The sequence below is a fragment of the Sinohyriopsis cumingii genome, chromosome 4, assembly GCF_028554795.1.
Source record: "Sinohyriopsis cumingii isolate HCF-2022 chromosome 4, ASM2855479v2, whole genome shotgun sequence".
Lineage (NCBI taxonomy): Eukaryota > Metazoa > Mollusca > Bivalvia > Unionida > Unionidae > Sinohyriopsis > Sinohyriopsis cumingii.
The window spans coordinates 60764023-60791717 of record NC_142964.1 but is presented as its reverse complement, the minus strand read 5'-3'; the positions used below and the strand labels follow the sequence as shown (position 1 = coordinate 60791717).

General features: G+C 34.5%; 1 protein-coding gene across 1 annotated transcript in view; it reads right to left on the bottom strand.

The window, feature by feature from the left end:
* Window positions 1-16047: 16047 nt before the first annotated feature.
* The window catches only part of LOC149801268 (tryptophan 5-hydroxylase 1-like), a 31184-nt gene continuing 19536 nt past the window's right edge, over window positions 16048-27695 (bottom strand). Inside the window, exons 6-12 of the mRNA XM_089956782.1 lie at window positions 27513-27658; window positions 26601-26736; window positions 23221-23347; window positions 21011-21106; window positions 19507-19640; window positions 16848-16963; window positions 16048-16091 (exon numbers count right to left, since the gene is read on the bottom strand). Of these exons, the coding sequence (XP_089812908.1) occupies window positions 16048-16091; window positions 16848-16963; window positions 19507-19640; window positions 21011-21106; window positions 23221-23347; window positions 26601-26736; window positions 27513-27658 (799 nt within the window). The remainder of the gene's footprint in view (window positions 16092-16847; window positions 16964-19506; window positions 19641-21010; window positions 21107-23220; window positions 23348-26600; window positions 26737-27512; window positions 27659-27695) is intronic.

Sequence of the window (27695 nt, the reverse complement as noted above, 5' to 3'; positions counted from 1 at the left end):
GTATAGATTTTAACTCCGTACCTGTTATTACGACCAGTTTGGTTTTATTTTAGCTCTGTGTGTGTGTGTGTGCTGGTGTATCAGGCTGTCGGTCTGGCTCTCTGCATGTCTGCCTGTATGGGGATGGAAGCATGTGCGACCATCAAGGCCATACAATGACGGAAGTGCTGATCTGTAAACTTGTGCGCCTGGTGGATCCATGAAGGGTGTGTGTGTGGCCAATATAAGTGTGGGCTAACCCAAAAATTCAGAAGTGAGGCTTGACAATGGACATGTAGACATGTAAACCAGGTGAAAATGTCTCGTTTACAAGTATTTAAATCAGTCATACGTTGTTATGAATCGTACGTGCTGTACAAATGACTGAGTTATAAGTCATATGTTTGATACAATTACGTTAATTACAACTGACCATGTTTGTTTCAATTGATTATGTTATTACAATCGAGAACAGTTTGATTTGCACCTATTTGCATGAGATTATATAAATCTTACCTTTATTACATGAGATTATATGAATGACATCTTGGTTTTATTTTATCATGTGTCTACGGTTTTCGAATATATGAATCACATTTTTGCTTCTCCATTTTTGAATGATTGCATGAATTCCAGAATGATAACGCATATATGCGACAACCCAGTCAACAGATGGCCCTATTTATCTAGATAATGGGTTATACATGGAACCCCATTAACTATTAATACACAATAGTTAGCTAATTAGCCCTAAGTACCCAAAGTGCAACGGGTCTTTCACATTTAAATTATATATCTGAGATAATATCTGAGAGAAAATACAAACAAAAATCCTCTCTGTCTCTGCATGTCTATCTGTATGTCTGCCTCTCACAGACTCACACACACACGCGCGCGCACACACACACACGCAGCATCGCTATGATGGGGAAAATGAAATGACGTCATCTCAGAAACATAACATTTTCTCTTTAGTACCCTCTAATCAAATATTCCCCATATGACGTAATCGTTAGGTCCAAAATACCAATCTTTGTCACGAAAAAACAAAAACAACAATAAAAAATTAAACACAACAAATTTCGTTACACCTAGTAATGTACACATTCGCTCTAATGTTGGAGCAAGAACAAAATCATTCTTGCCAGTATCGAACAGTTCTGTGTTCCCAACTCACCGCTTTGGCTCTCACTTCATCCTCAACCGCCAAGATATTGTAATAAATTTAGATTATGCTCACTTGGTTATAGCGCCCCGTTTTAAGCAATTCCTAGATTTGTGTGATTACTTGTGTGTTTATTGGAATTCGGCGCCATGGAAATATTCCTAGCCCGAAATAATGAGCTAATTATTAGGAGCAAACGTCACGGAGTGAAGTGTTAGTGTGTTTCCATGATGTCCTGGTTCACTAGTAGTGAATTCCGACCAAAACCGAATGAATGTCCCTGTTGTAAAATAGTCCATATTAAAATCTAGTGCTATGCATTAGTAGGGTGACTGCAAGGACAGTACTTACGGTATTAAACCGGTAAATTACACAAGGGAATAAATAAAAAGGGACTTAGCAGACACCGTTTATGTCGCCATGTGGACGAATATGGTGCAGTTATATTGGCGAAATGTGTCTGGAAAGCATACATTGACTGGCCTAAGGTGGCGGAGTTAAAATAGTTCCCATTGTTAGGGAGTACTCATATATTTTCTAAGGCGTGAACGGTTGGTAGTACGGAAACATGTTGAAGGCAGAACACGCAGAGGTGCGGTTGATAGATAGTTGGCAGTTTGGTTTATCTGTGGTCTTGCATTAATTAGAGGAAAATTTAGGTATAGAATGGACACGTCGGGCTTTCTAATTTACAACTGAAGTTGTATGGAAGTCTTTCTAAAGTAGGGGTAAACTTATGACTTCTCGTGAGAATCGAGCCAGGGTTTGACAACCGCTCGGTCAAGTAAATACCCGTGTGCGTGTAACAAGATTATTGGATCTCTGCCAATTCTCTCGTTCCTCTGGTTATTTTAGCTAAGGCAGAGCCCCATTTCGTGGCCGTACGTGTTTGTGTACTAACAATTCAAAAGATGGAGACAAGTCGCACGCAGCTGCCATTGCAACACCACATGGTACCTTCTCAAACTGGTTACTAGTTGAAGTCTCCATTTTCCGCAAAAATGACATTCCTACTAAAACCTTAAAATACATCGAAGCCTCTCAAACACAAAATTCACAATTTTTTCGGATTAACTTCCACAACAAGAGTATTGCAAACGTTTTAAGTTTAGCATTCGTTAATATCGCAACTCTTATTGAAGCATGGCTTGTTCATACAAGCTGGAAAAGTAGTCCTTTCTTGATTGTATTCGGGGTACTGAAAGGACAAATACATGAGCCAAAGCTACCCTGTAGCCACCCGTTTCTGAATAGAATGAAACATTCCATATACTGACCTCAAATTTTATTGCAAATCGGTATGTTTATATACTTTACAAAATACAGAGTGAAAATAACAAAAACAAGTTTCGGAGCGTTAAAACGAATCACTGAAAAATGCCACCTATCATATAGAACAAATAGCAGAGTTGAGGTGGTATTTGTGCCCATCGGGCATAAGATACGAGATTCGTGTATACTCCCTTGATAAGAATGTAACCCTTGCTATTGAAAACTGACAATGGAACACATTCTTTTCAAGGCATTTCTTAAAATCTGATATCAATGAATAAACTGTATAATAATATACTCCTGAGGAACTCTTATACGTTTTGAAGGAACGTGCAATACTTATAGATTACTGCATTTGTATGGGAAAGTATGAACGAGTTTTCGGAATGAATACTGCACGAACTTGTGAGTGCAGTATATCCTTCCGACAAAACGAGTTCATATTTTCCCATACAAATGCAGTAACCTTTTTATTATATGCTCATTTTTTTATTCTACCTAAGGTTTAATTATATAAACAAAATACACTACAAGAAACAACGTAAATGAATGAATGCCGTATTCCAAACTAAATACACAAGCGCAGATTTGACATTACAAAATGACATCATTATTAATGCGCACATAGCTCCGCTCAGATAAATTTGAACTTAGTCGCGCGGTCGACATAACTTTCGAAAGAAAATGGCGTGTCTAGTTAAAATTGAAATTTGCAGTCATATTGTGAATGAATGCGCATTGCAACGACTTTTCCATTTAATCTGGAGTGAAAATATTTTGGTATTTTGTTTCGATTCGACGAAAGTTTGTGACTTTGGACTGGATTCATGTGTGCAAATTATACATGAAATACATCGGATTGAAGTGGCGAGGGAGAAGCTTGTTTACGTCTGCAAATGTGTTCTGTTTCTGTTATTGAATGTTTGAAATCATAACGTGGGAAAAATATGAAGTCTTTCAATTGCAATTTTCAAAAAGACGCTATGGAATTTAATGCGTATTTCATTTTGAGTGCAGTAAGGAGGATGCAGTTGCACTTATCATCGAAATTACAGCACACTTTCGAAATGTGTAATCCAGATTGAAAACCTATGACATGGCTCATGTAATCTGGATTTGCAGAATTAAGAAAAAACATTTTGAGGAAATTCAGGATGTAAAACTGTAAGTATATTTTATTTTGCCATTCTTATCACCAGCTAAAGAAAACAATTATATGCCTTGTTATTTGTAAGGACCTAATCCGTCATTTAGCTAGCCTAAATCCGTAACATTGTATCAACGCAAAATGTCAAGACAGCTGGGGTTTTTTGCAGTCCACGAAACATGTTTTAGTTCATTCAGAAACAAATTTAAACAATTACAACGTAAAGAGCCTCTTACGCAAGTGTATATGATTTGTTTATAAATCAAAAGTGCTGGTGTCTGCGTCATTTTTTGTTTACAATAGAAAGTAGTTCCTTCATTCACGTGAATGCTATTTGTGAATTGTCGCGCGCGTTCAGTATCGGGGAATATTGAACGATTCGGACAATGTAAAGTTAAGGGGAAAAAATGAGCATATAATAAATTGGGCTACATATTTGTAGTTTTTTTTTTGTTACATTTTCCTTTTGCTAATTACTCCTTATATAGAATATTAACATATTTTTTACTAAGATTTTTTTTCTTCTTTTATATCGAACTACCACATGCGTTCAGTTTATTTGAAAGGTTTCATCTTCCTGACATTATTTTCAATTATTTAGCTTCACAGTTTTAGAACTTAACTTTTAATTGGCACTTAATAGCTAATATTGTACTTACTTGCCGCCATGCACTATACATACATACATACATACATACATACATACATACATACATACATACATACATACATACATACACATACATACGTACGTACATACGTACGTACGTACCTTCATACATACATGCATACATACATACATACATAAATACATACATAGATACATACATTCATACATACATACATGCATACGTACGTACATACGCACGTACATGCATACATCTTGGATAGGTCTATGTTGATTCTGTCCAAGGTAAATCTGCTATGTAGAAAAACACATGATAATGTTTGGCTGCTAATGTTTAAAAAATAAATCAATTATGCCATTTAAGGCCTTGAATGGTTCTTGCTATATAGGTCGACAGTTTATCACCCATGTACATACTATTTGTACTAAGCTTGGTCCACACTGAATCACAAGCAATTGACTTTGTTATCTTATGTAGCGTATTCAAATGACATAGACCTTTACGTACGATTTAGACAACGACATGGAAGCGTCTCAAAGAAAAGAATGCTTTTCCTTTAATGGGTAATGAAAATAGAAGCAAATTTATACAATAAAAAAGTCGAAACTGTGAGCCATACACAAATTATCATGTTTAAACGACATAAACCTTGATGTAGAGTCAGGCATTGTGAAGCTAATTTTTGCTGGAATATAGTTACACTAAATGAGAGACCACTCCAGTGGCCTCGTGGTTAGATCGTCCGCCTCGGATGCGGGAGGTCGCGGGTCCGAACCCCGGCCGTGTCATACCAAAGACTTATACAAATGGTAATAAAAGCTGCCTCGCTTGGAGATCAGCATTAAGAGGTTAGTGTTAATACTGGTCGGCCTGGTGTCAGAATAATGTTACTGGCTGGGACATCATCCTACGTGTCTGCGGCATGATGCCCCGGTGTTAGACATCACTATAAACTGTCACACTGCAGACATCGTAGCTATGTTAAAAATCCAGTTCACACACAAATTGGTAGCTGAATCCTTTAGTTGACTTACTAACTTGCTGAAAACTAAACGGATTGAAAATTGGACAAACTTGGCTAGTACTTTACGCGAGAGAACCTGGTTTGTAAACCCGAATCTGATTGGTAGTTGAATCTTGTGGTTGACTTTCTAAACTTTATGATATATCCAGGGTAAACTATTGAATACTAATTGAATTTACAAACGCTTATTAGCTGGTGGATTGAAATTATTTTTTGGGTTTGTGTGCCTTTTCTGGATACCTTTCCGACTTTGCTACTTCCAGACATAAATTAAGTAGTGCGACATTCGCACATAAAAATGGGACTGTGGTGGCACCATACCCATATGCCCGACTAATTAAATATCCTGACCTTCAGGACTTAACCGGTCGCGAAGGCACTAGATGCATAGGCGACCTAAATTCTATTATCATCATCATCAACAAAGACTGATTGGTAGACACAGAGAGTTGTTCTCTTGGGGAGATAATCTGATATGTAATAAAGATATAGTTCAAAACCAACTGGTATTCAGAAGTGTCCGTGCAAGGTCACACAGACATAATCAGACTGGAGGATAAATGTCAAGTCACACAGACGTATTCAGACTGGAAAACGTAAGTGTTAATCTTTTACAGGATATTTTGACAGAACTAAAACACCTGAGAGAAATGTATGAAGTCAGTTTGACCAAACCCATGGAAAAGATACATCCATAGTCCAGTGAATTTAAACCCTCCATATGATTGGCTACATCCACTGAGTCCTTAGAAGCGCTAGTGACAACCACTAACATCACCACAATAATAGGACCTGTACATAGAAACGGTTTCAGGCAGTTTCAGCTTATGCTGGAAAGTCCATAATGTTTGCTCAAATCCTATGGTTATTTTCAGGAACACCCAGATCTCTCATACATTGTATTCCAGAGAATAACATAGATTTGGTAAATAAACAAATAACAAATCCCATCAGAAAATATTTGTGTTTGTGTGTGTGAATGTGTGTATGTATCTTATGAATACTAAAAACAAATTAAGACATCGATACACTTACTTTTTTATACATTTTGGTGAATAAGAATGACAATGACATTTAAAGCACATTATAAAAGGCCAAGTTTTAAAATTCTTACTGCCTTGTTTTAAATGTGTTCACTGGAATTGGTGTTTCTGTTTCTTTCGCTTCTGAATGCTCCTCTTGTTACTCTCCTGGGAAACACTGAAGATCAATAGTATTTCTGTGGACAATGATAACAGGTATCTTTACTTTTGTATTGGTTTCCGATTTCTTCTCTCCTAATTGGTTTCTTTTCTTTGACATTGAGGACATTCGGTAGCCCAGTTTTGACATAATATATCGACGGTGTACGAAGGGTTTGATTAACTGTAAAGTTCATACGGGCTTGGTACAAGTCCTTTGTTGTTTCGACATTAATTGGTAGTAGAAGCAAAACTCATGCTAAACTATACCGTACATGGAGTGACATGTCTGGAACGAAATGTAAACAGTTAAGAGCAGAGATTTAAGAAATATTAAAACTCCATGTAACTTTTCAAATGTGCTTTGTTCTGGTGACATAAACAGAAATATACATAAGGAGCTGTCTTCACAGTTGGCACCAATGCTTACAGACCTTTCTTCAGCAATGCTGGAACATTTGCCCACTGGTTAAAAAAGGTGATCGATCAATATCTTGTAATTACCGTCCAGAAGATACAAGAAAAAAGGCTAGACTATAAAAACTACTAACATTGGAATTTAGAAGTTTTTGAATTACATGTTTGTCTCTTTCTTATATCTTCTTTGTTGAAAGATTTAACTGTGTAATACATAGATAGTCCAGTGATGACATAATTCGTTTAAGCTGTGGTCAAAGGGGAATACGCATCTATTGCAAATCATCAAGTACAGATTGTTTTGTCATTGCTTGAATGTTTCTCTTCCGTTGATGTGTTAAAAATAATGTGTTTGGATACTATATAGTACATTATGCTTACGAAACGTAAACGAAACTTAAAATAATAAAATTTCCGGAAGGTGTTTAATAGTATTTGATGCCATTTTATCCTCTTTTAACTCTATCTGCAGTTTATTCAACTCATCAGTGTGTGGAAATTTACTCATCAATGCTGTTACTACCATTATAACAGCATCTGACAAGGACCTAGATATTATGCTGATCTTGCGTTAACGAAGATCTCATAGCATTTCTTAAACTGTATTTTGTTCATTTTTCTAAAAACGTTTTATCTAGCGGAAGGAGAAGGGCGAAGCGATTTCATAAAGTCTTTAAGCTGGACAAAAGTAGGAAATAAAGGGATACCGCCAAATGGTAGATCTACATGCCGATGCCTACAACAGCCATTACTACAGACTGCTAAACAAAGGCAATCAGTGCGGATTCTAGACGAAATAGAAATAGTGTGAATAATAAACACAATAAACGATTTAGCCAGCACGTAATATAAGCGAAGACTATAACATACGATTATGACTTCATAGTTGACACTGGAGAACTTCCAACTGTAAAATGTAGATTAATAAAGTCACGTAAAAGAAAAACGAATTAAAAGGTTACGTGGGCGCTGTAATATTTGCCAATTCGAAAACAATTCATATTATATCAGACGTTGAAATGCATGACAAAGAGATGAAGGACATAAAAAGGAGACTTGGAAAGCCACAGATAAACTGAAAACAAATTAAACTTGAAGATCACTGTAAAAATGCTGAAAATAAAGCAGCAGAAATAGTTTGACATTTAACCGATTTCGACAATCTTAGTACTAATATTGGAAACATAAATTCAAATTTTAGTGACACGAGACCATTACTATTGTTTAAATTTTATGTCTATCATTTAATTGTCACAAATTGTGATGCTTTCTAAGACTACCTCTTGTTTTTCTATTCTATTCATTTACAAAATGCTGGAGCTGCTTCATTCCTGTGACGGACATATTCTTTCTTGTGATTTCACATTTGATTTGTATCTACTCTGATGAATCTTCCATAGTATTTGCGTCTACTTTAGCTCTGTAATGCTTGTCAAACGATATATATTTTATCGACCTATCACACCAAGTTTTAAACTTTTTATTATCAATGATTTCCGAAACGAAATAATATCATCTATCCAGAATCACTGCTGACATATGGTCTAGCTTTTATACCATTCTTGTCTCTTTGATTTTCCTCATGTCGTCTTCTAGGTGTACTTGTCACATTGCACATACTTTATTTATGTTTTCGGATTGCATTTATAATGGCTGAAGTGTATGAAACAGATAGAAGATGACAAAAGCGTAAGATGGGTGATGATTATAAGCCTCGTTCTTTATCTGACGTATTTATATAGTTTTCAAGGGCAACATCGCCATTATAAAGTGGCTATTCAGTAGCGGAAAAAGTAATTGATAATCATCAACTATTTTACTACTTGGGTGGCAAATGTCCATCATATATCTCATTCCTGAATTTTGAGTTGAATGCTAACGTATTCGATGCTAATTATACGAATACGTAGGTGTAAGTTTTCCAGTTTTAAACGGGGTCAATCGTAAGTGATAATGATGCTATATTGTAAAGTCAATACACGCAATGCATTTTCTAATCGATATTAAGTACGACCAAGCGACGGCCTTTCTTTGTAAAGTTTAGGAAATAATAATGACATTTTTCTGCATACATTCATACACTTTAGTTTATTAAGCATGTTACTCTTTTTATATCTGTATTGTTCCGTCTATATTTGTATGACAGCTATAAGGCAGGCTGCAGAAGCTCCTATAGACTGATTTTGACCATGTGCAACTTAATAATGCTATACATGGAGTCGAAAGCTCTCATACTGTCGTTTATATGTACTGCAAACTATTATTAACCAATTAGTGAATATATCAAAGGTAACAAAGATGTGTTTCCGAAATAATAATTGAGGAAAAGAACAACTGTTTTTCATCAACTCCAGCTGATCGATCCAAAGGACTTCTGAAATTACATATGGCTCTTTGCTTCAGGCTCGCTAAAAAGCCACACTTTCCACATCAACCACAAACGAAAATTTAGAACGTGACATTTAGCAGTAGGATTGGATGCATGATAAGTAGAGCTTACCTTAACTCTACCTGTTTAATGCTATATTTCTCATTAAAGGGAATTTATGAATGAGGTCATATGCAGAGACAATTTTAGCAAAGATTCCAGATCCCAGATAACGTTGGATTGAAGTTAATTTTGCATTTCTCTGAAACTAATAAAACGAGGATCTGAATGTTGAATAACTGCACAGAAACCATTTCTTACATTATCTCATTTAAATGCCAGTCTGCCACTAATCGCAACAAGAATTGTGCAGAGATTATTAAACGAGTTAAAGACACACATTAGGGGGAAGGGAACTCCAGACAGATGTATTAAAAAACAAATAACAAATAACAAGGAAGTAAGTTTTCACAATAGAAAACAGGATAGATCTAGATAGTTTGTTTTATTATTATTTTATGTCTGCAGCTCTTTCTGACTGCGGTCGTTATTTTACCATGATGTTGGAAGAAACGACAGTTGGTGTTATACAAGTTTAAATAAAGCTGCCAATTTCATTAATGCAAAATAAATATAATAACTAATATAGAAGGTTACAGTAGCTTATTTTGTGTTCTTCTTGTTTATGTTTCATAATATTTTTTGACATTCAAAAAATGTATTAAAACCTTTCAAAATCAATAGTAAAATATGTAAATAGTCTACTAATAAGGCTGCGAATGACATCCTATGTAAAGCGCAGAGAGAAAATAAAATAGACAGAGTACCTACTATTTTGTTTGTTATTCCTCATTTATAATAATAATAATAATAATAATAATAATAATAATAATAATAATGAAGACGAAGAAGTAAACGACGACGACGACGAAGAAAAAGAATAATAATACTTATATTGAAAAATGATGCACTATTTACGGGCTCCCTACTACTTCGACGCGTGCGTTGCGTACGACTTTTGGCTCTCAGCGCATATGTTATATGGTGAAGAGCATGGATGTATTGGTTGTCAGGTCGGATGTTCAAACTTGCTATGTCTGCATCTACACAAGACATGTGGCGGTGTAGTAGGGAATATGTCGAATATTATAGTTCCACAGACAATAGTAGCCCCAATTGGTCAAGCGGTCTAAAGCGCTCCCGGTTCCAGATCAGTGCCTCCATATTGCGTTGGTTCGAGTCTCAGGTTCGTGGGGTTTTCATAGGTTGTTCCTTCGCCAGTTATACTGGCCGCCATGTATAGTCTATCTTGTGCTGGAAAATGGCCTTAAACCCCACAACAGCAATACCAAGCACAGATTTTAAAGGGTAAGAGAATTTTAACTTTGACCGTACATTAACTTTAGAACCGTATATGAAGCACTTTTTTATCTTACCTATCAAGCATATTCTAAGTTACTTCCCTTTGATAAACACTATCAAACTGAACACAATCTCGGGCTTTAAATGGGCAGATGACAATATTCGCCAACTCACAATCGAGAAGGTAAATCGATATTCAGTATAAGATAATATATATTCAATAAAAGAAATCTGATGGAATTAAGCAAATGATAACTTGAGTCTTTCATATAGTTTCCTTGTCTAACTCATTCATTTAGTCAGGCAATCAGAAAACTCAAATTTGATTCTGTCGTCAGAGAATTTTTTATATAAACAGTTTGTAGTCAAACATCAAAGAATATTTCACAGGTTAATTTTGTTATATTTCTTCTAGGAAGTCCACTGATGGTTTTGTGATGCCTTTCCTGGTTACATATGAAGAAACTTTGAAATTCTTGCGCATTTGGATGACTTCAGTGTTCTTCTGTCAATTTTTCAAATTTGCTAATGACTGGTCTATTTGCCCTTTCGTCAAATTTCATAGAATGTGCGCGATGCTGGTGTCATTTTTGATGACTTACATCCCGACGTTATTTTATGTTGTTAATGCTGTAAACTAGACAAACTTAGCACCTAAGCACTAAAGTCTATCCGGAATTAAATGAATACCTGCACAAATAAAACATCAAGTACAATATACTGTAAACGTTTTCAAGACTTACTGTTAGTACGTATTCCAACTAAGGCTAGAAGAAATGAAAACAAAATCACTACAAATACATAAAATTCTTTGCTATCTACTGAATTAAAATTTTCTGGAATGTAGAAACGATTTTTCTGTCGTTCTTGTAATTTATTCTCATAATTCTTCTTTACAGTCACTTTATGTTTCGAGTCATGATTTGTCTTTGATACTAAATTGAAAGTGATATAACCAAGACCGACAAAAGTGAGAATACTGACTACTGTAAACTAAGCAATACCTGCTCTGTTTATCCTGATTTTAAATTCTCTTAAACATTTTCCTCAAATATGTTTAAGTCTTCCTCATTTTTTTGTTGTTGAGGTTTCTACGACTTAATTTTCTTTTAATATTTGCTGGAACAAAACTTTCTTTCTATTTTTACCATGTTCCTTGATTAGACTGTTTTGAATCTTCAACTGTTTGAAAGCAAATTCAGTATTTATTATGTTGTTAATCTTGTCTATACGTGCTCAGCTTAATCTCTACAACATTTTGCATCTCATCTTGTTGCGTTTTTCTCACTGTTTGTTCTGTATGTAATAACAGGAAGAGGATTTTAGGGTAAATTGAATTCACCTGAACATTTATGATGTTTACTTCTCAAGTGACTTGTCAAATCTCTTTTGCAGTGTAAGGACAGTAATGACATTGTTTAGGTTTACCGCACTTAGGTGGCATTGGATGGTTTTATAAATTGGCCCCTGTCAAATTTCTTCATTTAAGGCTATAGTGGGACTGTTTAAAAAAATTGAAATTTAAGTCAGGCATGTATACTCCCATAGTTGCTCTGCATTATGTTGATAGTGAAATGCCAATAGTCGGCTAGGAAGAAGAACTAGCCTCCCATAGCAGTAAACACGTGGGTTTTAGGCAATAAAAATATCTCTAAAACGGCTTAGATGAGAACTGTTTTCAATTGCATCAGCTTGTTTAGTAGACATTGTGTTGCAGAATTATCATTTAGGAAATGGGCTTGTGTATGGACTATGAGCATCACATGGTATCACAAATGACCTTCGGACGTGCAAAATGCAGGTATAAATTTGGGGTTGGGGTGCATAAACATCTGCTATGAACTGCCATTGACTTCTCTGGTCAAGTGGATATTTGTATGCTTTCTTTTACTATAGCAATCCAACAATATGGACCTTTTTTATACCTCATTTGTGTATTTTATTTTTTATGATTTTATTAGTAGACCGGTGAATACGGCATTATGTTTGTGTATAAAAACTGTCCCCTGCCTCCCATTATGTTTATGTATATAAACTGTCCCATGCCCCCTTGGATGTTCCTATTGCGAGACATTAAACACACAAGCAAGATAAAATTAATAGTTGCTCAATTACAATAGTAAGTGCACTAAAAATCTTTTAACAGATTGCTGTATATACTGCTTTCACTTTTCGTGTCTGAAATATTTGCGTTCTCCCTTCATGCTAATTAGATTTTTTCTTTTAAATTAGGATCTCTTATAAAGTAAAATAATTTAAACATTTCACATTCTGTTGTAAAAGCCGATAGAGACTTGTTAAAGATAACTCCCCATATATCCGTGTAAGCGAAAGCAAAGGTTAACGTGAGATGTCTTCCAATTTTTGCAAATTTGTTGCATATGTTGTCATCTATATCCTCTGACACATCTTCTACATCATGCAGAAAAGATTACACTGCTAACTCGTTCACGTCTAAATTTACACTTATTCTAACCAGACCATTACGGTTTATGTCCTCTTTTGCATAACGTTTCAAATGCGACAAAAATAGACAGTTTTGAAATTTCAATCTCCAAGAAATTTTCACTGTCACTGACTAGTAAAAGACGAAAAGGGAAAATTGAGCATTAATAGTATTTGCACTTTATCAGGTAAAAGGTAGTTACATATCTCTGGTTGACATTTAAAAGGTTTCAGTTGAGACAAGTTGGTCTTGTATGGAATTTGTATAAATTATGCGTGAAAAGGAATTGTTGTACTGAGTAATGTGGTGAAACTCTTGCATACATTTTTATTTTGACTAACATCCATCCTATTAATATAGTGTGCACAAATGTAATAAATACAAACATATCAAATCAATCTGAGTGATGTAGAACGAATAAAAACGTTTACATCCCTTTGTTTCCAAGAATATATATATATATATATATATATATATATATATATATATATATATATATATATATATATATATATATAAAGCCAACATGGAGGGGTCAATGTGATAAAAAATAAAATCTGTTTGTGTCTAGGTTATCTTCATTTTCACAATGTTGACAAATGGGTTTAATAAATTAGAATGAGAACTAATATTGTGATAACAAGTCTGAATGTCGGATTTCCAAATTTACCTTGGCACGTTTTAGTTCACTCCATTTCTGCATGGATAAGTGGATAAGCAGAAAATACAGATAAACAGATTAATTTTAAGATTAGTGTGCAACCTAAAACGAAGAATATTCCGAAACTAACTCTGGGGATACTCTCGATTTCAATTAAGTTAAAAATGGTTGATAGTACAATAAAAAGTTATCCTCATATATAGTATATATTACAAAAGGAAAAAAAAATAACAAAACGAAATTACATTAGCACGCAGATGTAGATAAATGCAAATGAAAAAAGCAGGTTAATAGAAAAATTTGCTCTGTCGAGTGAAAGCGATATCTGCTGTGCAATTGCAATTCATATTGAAGTAGTGGTCAGTCAAAATATAGGCAAGATATCTCTATAAACCATGGCCTTGCTGTGAATAAGCGCTTTATAAATGTAAATGGACAAATTAAAATTTCTAGTATTTTGGGTATTCATGAGTTCTATAAATTTAAATATATATTTAGATCTTTGTACAACAAGCATTCAAGAGCAATGTGATATTCATGTTCAAGGAGGATATATATATATATATATATATATATATATATATATATATATATATATATATATATATATATATATATATATTGTGTGTGTCCTCCTTTGCGCCCAATATCTTAAAACCAATACTTCGCAATGTCAGTTTTCTATCACTCCTAATATACTTTTGCAAAAATGGAAGTGACTCTTTCAATGCATTTAACACAAATAAATTCCCAAATTTGGCAACAATAATTTAAGATAGGTTTGATCAGTATTTTGCAAGTTAATTTGTTTTTATACCTTGTCCTGCCAATGTTGCATGTGCTTCGATAAAGGAACCACCAGACGTAATAGCATGTCCAAGGGATGTAAACGTATTTACAATTTCATGCTTTTCATGACAGTAAGTGACATTAATATTTCTTGGTAAAACAGCACCTTTCAAAATATCATAACCTTTGTTTTTGAGATGTCAACCACAAGATTTCACGCAGCACAATATTCTCGGAAATAATTTTGCCCGGCCGGAAGGCTTTCGGGCGAACCTGAAACAATGATGAAGTCATCTGCATATACAAGAATAAAAGAGGTGTAACATGCTGATATTTTTGCCTTGAAAAAAAGTGCATGGGAAACTATTCTTCGAAATAATTCACAGATACTGAAAAAGAAATGGTTTTATACATTCACCTAACCGGGCACCAATACTACAAGAGAATTCATCACTTAACCTTATCATATTTAATTCCTGACTGTACATTGCTGTACATCGATTTGTTTATATCTGGAATATTTCGCCTCAAACCAAACTTTATTATTTTATATCATACGTGATCACTAACAATGTGATCCAATGCTTTGTTGAAATCGATAAACATACAAATAATGATTTCCTTGATTAATAATATTGATCTCTGATAGCCGTATATATTTACCGTATATATTTTCATCCATCTATCTATCTTTCTATCTATCTATCTATCTATCTATCTATCTATCTATCTATCTATCTTTTCTTTCTTTCATGAACCTTGCCTCAGAACGATTAACATTATTAAATTCGAACGTAAAGCATACAACACAGTGGTCTGACAAAACGAATGGCCCACTAATATCATGTCATGGTAGGTTACTGAGAGGAGACAGATGCAATAACATGATCTACTAAACTTATCCACCATGTTCAACATACGTATACTGTGCAATATTCCTCTCATTACCTTCACGCCCGTTAATTATACATACACCTGTTCAGCTGTTTGCTTGTAACAGTCAATTAACTGAATTCCATCAGAATTTGGCTTCTCTGTATCTTGTGAAACAAGCGGTTTAATATTATAATCACCAACACCATACTAGTCGGTAATGCGTGCATATTTTGACTATTGTCATCAACAACGCAATCTGCGCGTGTTGATGTTCGGGTATTAGAATTACCACATATTACACATTTAAATGATTATTAGAATCACGTTCGATTCTTATCGGAGATTAAGAGCGTGTAAGAAAATGTGAATGTACTTTATATTACCTACTAGGTTAAATTTTAAGAAGACACTAAAATATAGATTTCTACACAGTAAAACCCAATGAATAAGTCACCAACATCGACTACTTAGTAAAACTATCTGAAACAAATGTATGAATTTGCAGAAAAAAACGAAGCAAGAAATAGAACACACACACACACACATACACACACACACACACACACACACACACACACACACACACACAACCTTATAACGTAACCTCGTTCAAAGTTTTCGTATAGTTGTGTATACAAGTACATTGCTAAAATAAATTTCTAGCATCCATATCTTTCCAACATACAGTGGCGGATGTCCATGTACTATGAACATATTTTTGTCAGTCCATTTTATTTGATTACTTTGAGTGACTGTTCCACAAGGTCAAGGTCTTCTGAAATGAAGATATTTATACAATACAATAAATTTTAAGCAGGAATACGTGTCCATGTCATTGACCAGAGGTCAATGCAGAGACACAAAAAGGATATGAACAGAATGGATATGACTTTTGGATGATTTAAAAGTACGTTTTATTCCTAGCAACGTGACAGTTAATATAACTTTAGTTAAATAAGAAACATTGAGTCAGTAAAATTTTGCATGTCATTTTCTTATGTTTTGACAAGCTAAAATATTCCGAATGACGGCTTAAAACTGCAAATAGAAATAACAATAAAGCTTAGATGTATCACTGAAGCCATCCATTTGTGCAAAAAGAAAAAGGAAAATGAAATAAGTACTCATTCGTATGCTTTGTCTTCTCCCCTGATATTATGTATACATTTATATGTCATAGTATGAAAGATTGATGTATGACCTCTAAGGTCTGGTCACGACCTTGTGAATTTCAGATTAAAGGCATATATATTGTCATTATTAGTGTATGTGTCAGAGTATTATCAACAATTCTTTGGATGATATTGTCATTACTAAGGGCATACAGTATTGTGTGTTGTGTTCCTAACTGCAAAGAGTATATATCTAAATCTATCACAGCTTAAAGCGAAGACACAGCAGGGCCAATATTATCTGCTCTACGTAGGATTTGTTTTGGCCCTGCTCTACCATGATGCATTATTACATTTGATCTGTATCTTAGCCACTGACACCTGGATGGGCAATATAAGCAGATATATGCAGCTCTAACCTTTGATTTCCCTGAGGAAGCTGACGACTTGGCTCTTTTCGGTGATAACCTCCACACTCTCAGTGTAGGCGTTGTAACGAACACTGAATGGACGAGGAATGGTTGCTGCAAATGCACTGGAAGAAGAAAAGAAGAAAAAACTAAAGGTAACATAAAATGATTACAGTCCTCTCAAGCCTACCAGACGATGATGTGTCAAGATCTTATCCCATTTATCATGGTGTGCAATGACTGAGAGCAGATAACTCCCATTAATGAAGACAAATGTCCATCGCAGGATAACACCCTTTTTATACTTAAGGTACTAATTAAATGTAAGAATGGGAATCAGTCTGGAATTGGGTGAATATATGGGTTTGGTTGGCCATGGTTGATTGGTAATAAAAACAAGGTTTTGAGATTCTTTCCCATTTGTAACTAAAAAATTGAAAATGTTTTATTCGTTAAATTTTAGTTATTGTACAGTCCTGATTTTAGAGTACTCGTTACTGAAATTCTCACCTGATTCTTCACGTGCAAAAATAAAAATGCATGTTTCAGGCATATCAACATAAAAAATATGTCATGAGACATACGCTTTTCTCCAAACAGAAGTTTTCATCAAGGATGGGTCTATACTGAGAAATATTATTTGATCATGATTAATCCCATGTTTAAAGGTATTGAGTTTTAATAGGGTATTGCCATAGGTTTACTATGGGGTTGAATGAGTATAGCGTCCTTTTCTAGCGTTTATTATGAGTATGGGTAAAGATTTTCCAAGCGGAATGCCAACGAATAACATTCCTACCACACGGTTTTTCATATTTTCCAGTGTAGAACAAAGATTAAAAAATATCTTTATCTTGTACCACGTGACTCCTCCGTTTCATCACAGGACATCCTACTTCGATCATGATACACAAACTCCATGCTTTTCAATATCACGTTTGCAGCATTTTACACAAGCAATAATTGCCACACATTTGTATTCTAAAGCCAGTATGTGTCACTTAAAAATACGTTTATCACTGATCTAGAGACTGTGTAGTTCAGAATGAGCTATCAGATGTGATGCTTTTTAAAATTCGCCTTTATTATGTTATTTATGAAAATACTATTCTGATCAAAGCTGAATGGAGGATTATATCATTACGTTTTGTCTATATAGATTTGCCTTATGGATAAGAGTGGAAAATCATTTTTAACTTGCTTTTAAAAAAGTTGTGTATAACAAATCATCTGAATACTACTGAATCTTGAAGAAATATATTGCTCATAATCATCGTTAGGTTCCATTAAAACTAGATTATATCGATGTCTCATCGCATTATGAGCCATGCAATTTCTCCCTCGAACTGAGAAACACTGCCATTTTCCACATGTGTATGAATTAATCCGATGTTGATTGGGAACATCCGAAGGTCAACTGATTTCAGTCGAAAGCTGAAACACAGCATTTTATGACATTATCGTTGTAGACATAAGAATCCAACACCATGCCATGCCGGTTCATTGTCAGCTTAAGGTCGCCCTTCAAAAGTATTTCAGTACCCCATCTGTTCGCCAATATTCAACCGAGTCTTAGGTTTATATAACTCAAGCTTTTTCGTTTCAGATCTTCCTATCTCTTATCGTTGCCTGTCGATTCAATTCGTGCGCTACATGCGAATGTTTTTGTTATTAAATTAGTCAGAACAAACTTTGTCGAATGTATCACATCACTACTTTTGGAGCACTCCCGAAAAACTGAATATTTGAACGTCCTTTAAACCTAACATTCGTATTATTTCAAGGAACGGTTTATGTCGGTATACCCTTGCTTTAAAACAAATTACTTCCTTCCTTCCAAACTTTAGTTAGATTGGAAGAACGGTGACATTTACGATAAACGGCAGCATTCGGACTTTAACACTTGTATTATTACACCAGCTATCTTCTGAAAACAGTTCATATGCTTTGTATTTCCAGGTTATCAATATGACTGATATTTGAAGGCTAATATATTTTAATCCTCATTAAAACTATTATTAAATATTTTGGTGCAAACTTAACATATTTGATTTTTATGTTAAGGCTATAAACTTTTGCTGTTTTAAAATTCCATTATCATTCGAATATCTTTTGTTTCTCCATAAAGTCTAAGAAAAAATTACTCTTCATTACGCGACGGAGTTGGAAATGGATAATAAGTTCAGAAATATACACTTTTACTCGTGTTGACATCATAATACTGATTCGACTGATAAATTGCTACTCTGCCAGATTTACATGACGTCATCACAGATTTAACATTGAATCGACTGCTATATTTTTCTATTTGTTTAATTTCATCGCTTGAGTTATCTAGTTGTGTTTCAGCAGTATTCTCTAATTTACACAGAATATTTTTTAAGGTTTGATAAATGCAAGCAGCATTTCTTAGCGATAGCAAAGTTGCCAAAAGCATATGGTAATTTATGAGTGATGAGATCGAGCGAAATAGCAATGATGTAAACATGTGATAATGGTGTGCAGTAGCAATACATTTTGAGACAGAAGAACAAATCATAATGTATCTGTTTTTCGAAACCACAGTAACCGTATAAGTTAGATGGTTGTTAAATAGAGTAAAGTCTCTGACTCCTTTATCTTATGTTCATATAAAATGAAATTATACTTGGTAAAGAAACATATTTACCGCATCTGTGCCCGAGCGGTTTCAAAACTCTGCGCCTCAAAGTAGACAGGCTGGTATCCTGTCAGTTTAAACGTCTGTTCAGCTGCTTTCGATGGTTCAAATGGTCGCCGTTCTGGTACATCTGTCAGGTAGTGCTGTAAACCGTTGAAATGAGAATTTCTAGTGAATTACGACATCAGTACTGAATACAGAAAAATAAGACAATAAAGGTATGACAGATAACGGATAAGAAAAAGGGCAAAATGAATGAAACCTAAGTTAAGGGTTAGATCCCCGCCACAAGGGTTAGATCCCCCGCCACAAGGGTTAGATCCCCCGCTCCACCCCAGAAACAGTTAAATAAGAGGACAAAATGTAATAACATTGCACCTCTTGGATGTTTGCTACCACACAAGGGAACCTCTGGTGGCGTACTAAGTAAATCAATATCTACGTATAGATTATTGTGGTTGAGTGAAAGCATCGCATATGTGCTTGTCCATACATGTAAATATAAATTTCATATATTTATATGGCCGAATAGTCTAAGGGGGTCGCTACTGACCACTCACACATCTCACCTCTGTCCGCACGAGTATGTCTCTCAGCTCGATCAATATTGTCATGTGAGAAAGCTTGTATGTATGTATGTATGTATGTATGTATGCATGTATCTATCTATCTATCTATCTATCATTTTTAATCAATCCAAAATTATTGGTTTACCGAAACGACATATGCATCCGCTCCTGTTGTAAATTGAATATAACACAATTTATCTAAGTTATTCCTCAAACAAAGATTTTTTTGATTTTCCCGAGGAGTTTACATAAATGAGGTTGTAGTACACTTGTATGTTACAATACGAAATACTCACCAATAATGTCATCTATGAACTTCACTTAATGATCGAATAACTTTGAAGTTAATTGATAAATAGAATATCAAACATATTTTCTTTGGATATGAAATGTGATGAGCTAGTTAAACAATAAAATCATGCCAGTAGATGTGAGGAATATGTGGAATATAATGTAGTTAAATATATTAATACATTTCCAATAAAATTAATATTCCTATAAGATTCCCTATGTTATTATTATCATTCAAATGAACGACGTCAGCGACGACTCAGCTTATTATTTGGATACATATAATGTTCATATTAACACAATATTAAATTACATTTTGTATTATTAGAACAGAAATATTAGAATTAACTCTTCCTTTCCATACGTATGTATCGACACCATCCTAAACAATCCACTATGTTTGTAGCACGACTTCGTTTGCAGACTTGTTAAACACTTTGATCCCAGTGCGACTACTAACTGGTTACATAGCTTGGTCCCAGTATTTATGTACTAGTACAAATCAAACAACTTTATACTGACCAACTGCATAACCAGCCCACATTAAATGCCACAACTGTGTCCCAAAAAGAACGTTTAACTTGTCCCATAAAGAACGTTTAACTTGTCCCATAAAGAACGTTTAACTTAATAATGATATAAACTCATTAAACCTGAAGTTCTCCGAATTGAGAAAGAAGTCCTGCCCCATAAACCTTGGTTTCTCCATCTTGTTTGCACAGACCGTATTCTACGCTGAACCAAAAACACTGCAAAGAAAAGAGAAATCTTTACATATTTGAAATTTACGCAACACACAGAGCAATACTGAGCGAAACGAAAATTAGGAGAAAATATTATCTATTCAAACGTCTGAATATTTGTTGGTTTGCATTTGTTTCATTTGACACACATACTTATTTACCTTCAAAAGGAATGGAGAACACATGTATTATGCAGCTAAAACCACAATTTTCTAATATGGTATGATTCGACATCAAAACCCTCCGTAAGGTGATAGAAAAATGCATTAATTTATGTTCTGCATAATTACCTGTAATTCCCAATATTCATGCAATATTTCAAATAACGTTGGCTATTACATAATATAAGTGTGATAATCACTTTAAAGTTTCGTCTACTGGATATTGTAAAAACAAATGAATTCACTGAAGCACCTACTGTCAAGCAAGAAACGTGTTCATAAGAAAGGAATGCAAATTAAGTTGATGACTATAAGTGCTTGCTGTCGGATTAGGGTATCGGTGGTGTGGCATTAAAAAATTGGAAGTTTGGGTTGTTTAAGAAAGATTATTTTTATGTTGTATGTTTCAATTGAAGAAAGGCTTTGTTTACGTAACTATAGAAGGTGTATATTCTTGTCAGTCCATACCAAAGAATGCAACCTCTTGGGATAACCTGAAGTATGGAACAATGAACTTTGACTTAAATTTTAACAGACTCTGTCCATTCAACTGGTTTTAAATTAAACATATAATTGGATTTAAACAATCTTGATTAGTTGAACCTGACTCTAGTTAGCCGAGGCGTATTTCTTCAATATTCATGGGGTGTCTGATCTACAGGTTCCAACTTGTGTTATGACGCAATTAACAATATATTCCTTTGGTTTACAATTGGGTAGGGACATTGAGACTCAACGGTATAAGATGAAGTATGTGTCCTCTTCATACGAAAGGAAGTACAAGATTTAGTCACAATATATAGCGAAATTGTGGTTTCTGCCATGATACAAAGAAGTTGGTTTGGCGGCATTTAAAATGCATTACTGGCTATACCATGAGAAGAAAAGGAAGCCGTTTCCACGGACAAATCAAGACAGCTGTCCAGAGTCTGCTATGGCCTAGTGACGCTGCAGATATTCATACCTATATTTTTCGGACTAAAAATATAAATTGGACGGGCATTTTTGTATTAATATTATTTCAGTTATCAAGGATGTCATTTATCAAGACAAATCTATTTTCACTGGATATAGTAAAATTAATCCTCCAATATTCCACTGAATATAGTTAACAATTACACTGAAAACTTCCTCTAAAGAACAAAAGGTGTTTTAATGGTGTCTATAATTATGAACCGTAGGACGGCATTCAGGAATTGGTCATGTGGACCAGAAAATGTATGTTGGATCTATGGTATGTTCTTAATATTTTGATTCCCATGATGTAGCAAGGATACATTGTGATACCCTCTTACGGTTAATTAGTGGACCTATCTGTCTACAATCTGGACATGGGGCATTCAATAAGAACCATAGAGATTTGACATTTTGAGCTATTGAGGTATCCGCAGGAGTCGTATTTTTATAATAATAATTTTACTTTGTTAGAGAAAATTTCAGTACTTTATTTTAAATATTTGTCATTCTAATGTTTTAAAATATCGTTTCGTTTTCAATACAAAATAACAGAGCTTTAATGATAAGCATGATATCTCTATCTATTCCAGTAATACTTCTTCACAAGTTGGTATTCATGATCTTATATAATAAAATCGTATTAGCAAACTCCAAAGAAAACTTCATTTATTAAACTTGAATAGCACCCCATCTACGTTCTTCAGGATAAAATTTACAAATAAAAGAATGCGTTGCATATTTGATAATGCTTTTCTTTAAGCAAAAGTAATCTCAAACAACATTTTAAAGTTAAAACCAGATATTCTCTACCGTCATAGTCGGTGTTGGATAATATTGGAGGCATAATTTAGTCATAGAAGCCATGTGGGGAAATCATAGTGGGAAAGTGCTGATGGTATGTGGGAAACTTTTGAGTCATATAATCGTGTGTGTGTGTGTGTGTGTGTGTGTGTGTGTGTGTGTGTACCATGACACATATATAATTACTACTATTAAATTTACACGTGAAAGTTTCCTAATGTACTCAGCTGAAGCTCCAAGACTGGCCAGACCAATCTCCTGGGTAAACCTGGCAAAGGCTGGGTCAGCAAGCAAAGGCACGTGTCCCATGAGCTCATGGCACACATCTCTGAATGGGAGAAATAGAAGATTTGTAATTAAAATAATACAGCAACCTATCTTTATCAGCCAACAACAACTTGGATTTGGGCTTTTCAAAGCAACTGTTGAGGTAGAAGCAGTAAAATATGAATATAGGGTAAATTGTAACATAGGTAGAAATCAGAGGTGTTTGCGTACGGCATGCAACCATTTAGTTAGTTGAAATTGCAAATAAAGTTCATTTGAAAGAAGGAAACAAGATCACTCGGAGGGAAACGTCTTTGAGGAAAACTAGCAAGAAGAAATACACTTTTCTACTTAAACTCTCTGAGTTTTAACAAGTAACATTTTTGTATTACGAATTTTAAAAAAAAACTGAATTCTAGAAAATAATAATCATAGTAAATATAACTCGGTCATTGATTCGTGTGACTTCTAAGGAGGATATATAATTCTCAATATACCAGTATAGATGATATGTTTGTCCCACTTTAAATCACTTTCATCTACAGCTCCTACTAGTTTTTATTCTTTAACATTTTCCAATGAGTTTACGATTTATTGTCAGATTTATAAGTTCATCGGAGGTGCTATATATTTTTAATCAGACTAGTAGGACATTTTTATAACCATTCTAATTTGTTTTGACCACATATCAATATTTCTTATATCGGAATATACAGTAATTAGTGTCACCACTCACTACCTAAAGCAGTTATAGTAGCAACATCTGCAAAAATGTTTGTGCTCGTGTGATCTGTTCATAGGGGAAAGTCGTTTATGTAAAACGGGAATAACAATAAACATAAAATAGTACCCTGGTGAACACCACGATTGACCTCCGTTGAGTTAGACTGAACATATTTGCTTCCTGTTACATATTAGCTTAGTAAGATGGCATCATGATTGCATAAATCAAAAGCCATTCTGAAATCAATAAATAGCATATCTTCGGTTTCCCTTGCTGATTTCCAACAGCCAACAATATGCGAGTTTTGTTACAACTATTTGGCATAAATGACTCTTTCGAAAACCTGATTGCTTAGCAATCAGTTTCTCAAAGAGTGTGGATGATGTAGGGAGAAGAAAAATAGGTATATAGTTTCCTTCGTGCACATTGGAGTCTTTAAGCATTGGGGGTGCAGTTGCTTGATATATTCCAAGCAATTTTATGAAATTTTGGCGTCTATCGCCAAAATCCGAAACATTGTATCAAAAAAGTTAACGCGAAATGTAGCGAAGCAGCTGGTATGTGACAGTCCACGAAACATCTACTTTGGTTCATCAGAAACAAATTTAATCAACCAAAAAGTAAAGCGTCTGTTACAGTAGTGTACATGATTTGTTTACAAAGTAGTTCCTAATAAACTATTGGGCACACGTGTCCTGCGCGTGAGTGCAATATGAAGTTGTGCAATATCGTAAAATACTGAACGATTCTGACAATGTAAAGTAAACGGATAAAAAAAGAGCATGTAATAATGAAAAGGTTACTGCATTTGTATGGGGAAAATATGAACTCATTTTGTTGGATGGATATACTGCACTCCCATGGTCGTGCAGTATTTCTATCCGAAAAACTCGTTCATATTTTCCCATACAAATACAGTAACCTATAAGTACAGAAGTGATCAAATACAGATCATTACGAAAGTCATCAAATATAGACCATTACTTACATCGTCAAATACAGATCATTACGGAAGTAATCAAAAACAGATCATTACGGAACTCCTCAAATACAGATCATTACGAACGTCATCAAATACGGATCATTACCGACGTCATCAAATACATATTATTATGGAAGATCTTTTCATGAAAATTGAGAAAACCTTTATATTCTTTTCACGATAATGGTAAAATTTAAAAGTGTATGCACATATCTAGTGATACATACAGCTCACTTTAATGAAAATGGTAATCATAATAATAGGAAGTATACTAAAGGTACAGTGATTTAATTGCAGTATACGTAAGGAATGTACACCTTGATTACTGCCTGTAAATCTGTAGCAGGTAAAATATCTTTTCTAAAGAAATATTAAGAAATATTTACCTACACGTGAATAATGTACATTAGTTCCTAGAATTAACCAGTTACTGACTGTTGTTTAATAATCTGTAGTAACTGCCTTAAAATTCAGGTAGACGGAAAAACAGATCGCATTACATTGTGATGCTACTTTTGACGCACTATCTAGTATTCTTTATCGTGAACTGAAATGGCTTCAAATAAATAACAGAAGAAACGTTTAGAAAGCAATACTTCTTAACAAATGTATAGACTGCTAGATGGCTCAATACATGAGATAACAATTTGGTGAGTATCATGGGCCATGCGCTGTAAGTTTGACCAAAAGTGGCCACCTGGAATTTCAAACACCCAATACCGAACAATTTGGATGCAGTTTTAAATATTCTTGAACAAAGATATGAAATTCTTCGCCTATGTCAGTGACATCAGCCATATTTGTTGAGAGTTTCAAAGAAAATATCTATAAAAAATGTAAAGCGTTATTTTAATATATTTCTACATGTCTTCATATTTTTTATAATTCCTGTTTTTATTTCACCTGATTTAGTCTTTGTGCATGCTTATCTGTCTTTTGTTTCAAAATGATTGATTATGTTCAGAGTAATGTACTGTCATATCAATTGATTGCTCCTGTTAGAAAGTAACAGAGCGACACCTATGGGGACTAGATACATCTGCATTCTTATTGAGTTACCCTCGTTAAATAAAGAATTATTATTATTATTATTATTATTATTATTATTATTTACAGTAAGGGTCGATACTGTTTATGTGCATTGTTACTACAGTAGAATGTAGATGAACCAGATGCCCATTATTCGGCGCTTGACTTCGCTTGGACTCCCATCGTGTTCTCGGAATTATAAAAGATCAACCGATTCTTATACATTTTAACTAAAAAGATGATTTGATTGTCTCCCAATTGATCGAACTTATCAGGGTAATGCCGAACATGAAAAACAAATTTAAAAATATTTCTTGACAGTTTGTCTCATATTTTAATTCTTCATCAATGTATCTCTTTCCAACAATAACTATTTTGGGAATAAATACTATTTTGTATTCAAGTAAAGGTTTTATTGCAAATTCCTTTAGTGGAATAATACTATAATGGTACATTACTATGTTTGATAAAGAACATATTCTCATGAAGATTAAATGTTGCCTGTTCCTTGAATGACCTTAAAACACGGGTGTTTCATTAACAGTGGTAATACAGGTAGATTTGGGATGAAATACGTACGGTTCTGGAGTGTACATGGGTTGAGAAGGATGGCGAAGATACTGAGTGGCATGGAAAACCCTAAATGCAAGTCCAGCCAGAAAGTTCCGAATTGACATAAGTCCTGCCACGGGCCTTAGTCTGAACCCAGTGCGATCTGAAATATCAGATATAAGTTGTATAATTTTCAGGTATAATTATTTACTCGCAAACTAAGTCGCATATGTCATTAGCATACCAATCGATCTCAAGATAGATAAGGTGTTGCTGAGCTTCCCAACTAACAATATATTCTTTTTCTTCTTCTTCTTCTTCTTCTTCTTATTATTATTATTATTATTATTATTATTATTAGTAGTAGTAGTAGTAGTAGTAGTAGTTGTAGTTTTGACCTATATGGTGGCCAAATTGGTTAGAGCGTTCCCACGGTACTGGAGGTCGCGAGTTCGTATCCCGGCCGAGTCACACCAAAGACTTATAAAACTTGCGTGGCACTCAGCATTAAGCAGTTGGTGTTTGGCTTGGTGGGCCTGGTGTCAGGATGATGTGACTGGGTGAGACATGATACTAAATGTCTGCAGCATGGTGCCACAGTTTTAGAGATCACTATGAAATGTAACACTGCAAACATCAGAGCTATATGACTGAAACATTTTCAAATCTACGTTAAAAAATCTAAATCACACACACACACACACACACACACAATATATATTTCATATCTCTAAAGAAAGCTGCCTTCTCCACGAATGATATGGAAAAGTTTCGCTTTGACCTCTTAACTCTATGGAAACTCAACTCAGCCTCGAAGGACAGTTAGGTGGTCTTGGTAGTTTGTAAGAAAGGATGATTATGATGCTTGCATTAATCCATTTCCAATGGTAGGTCTAAAAGCTGACATGTGTATTATGCACATATTTAACTAGCCATTACTCTTTAGAAAGTTGGAAACATCTTCAAGCTGTGGAATATTGTCCGCCGTATATATACCGCTATCGGTCAGAATTTGGAAGTTCTGGTTAAACTCACGACAGGCATGTTCTGGGTACAGATTTCTTAGCTCCGTGAAGACTGTACGCCTGCGAAAGATACATATCACAGTAAGCCTATTTTAAT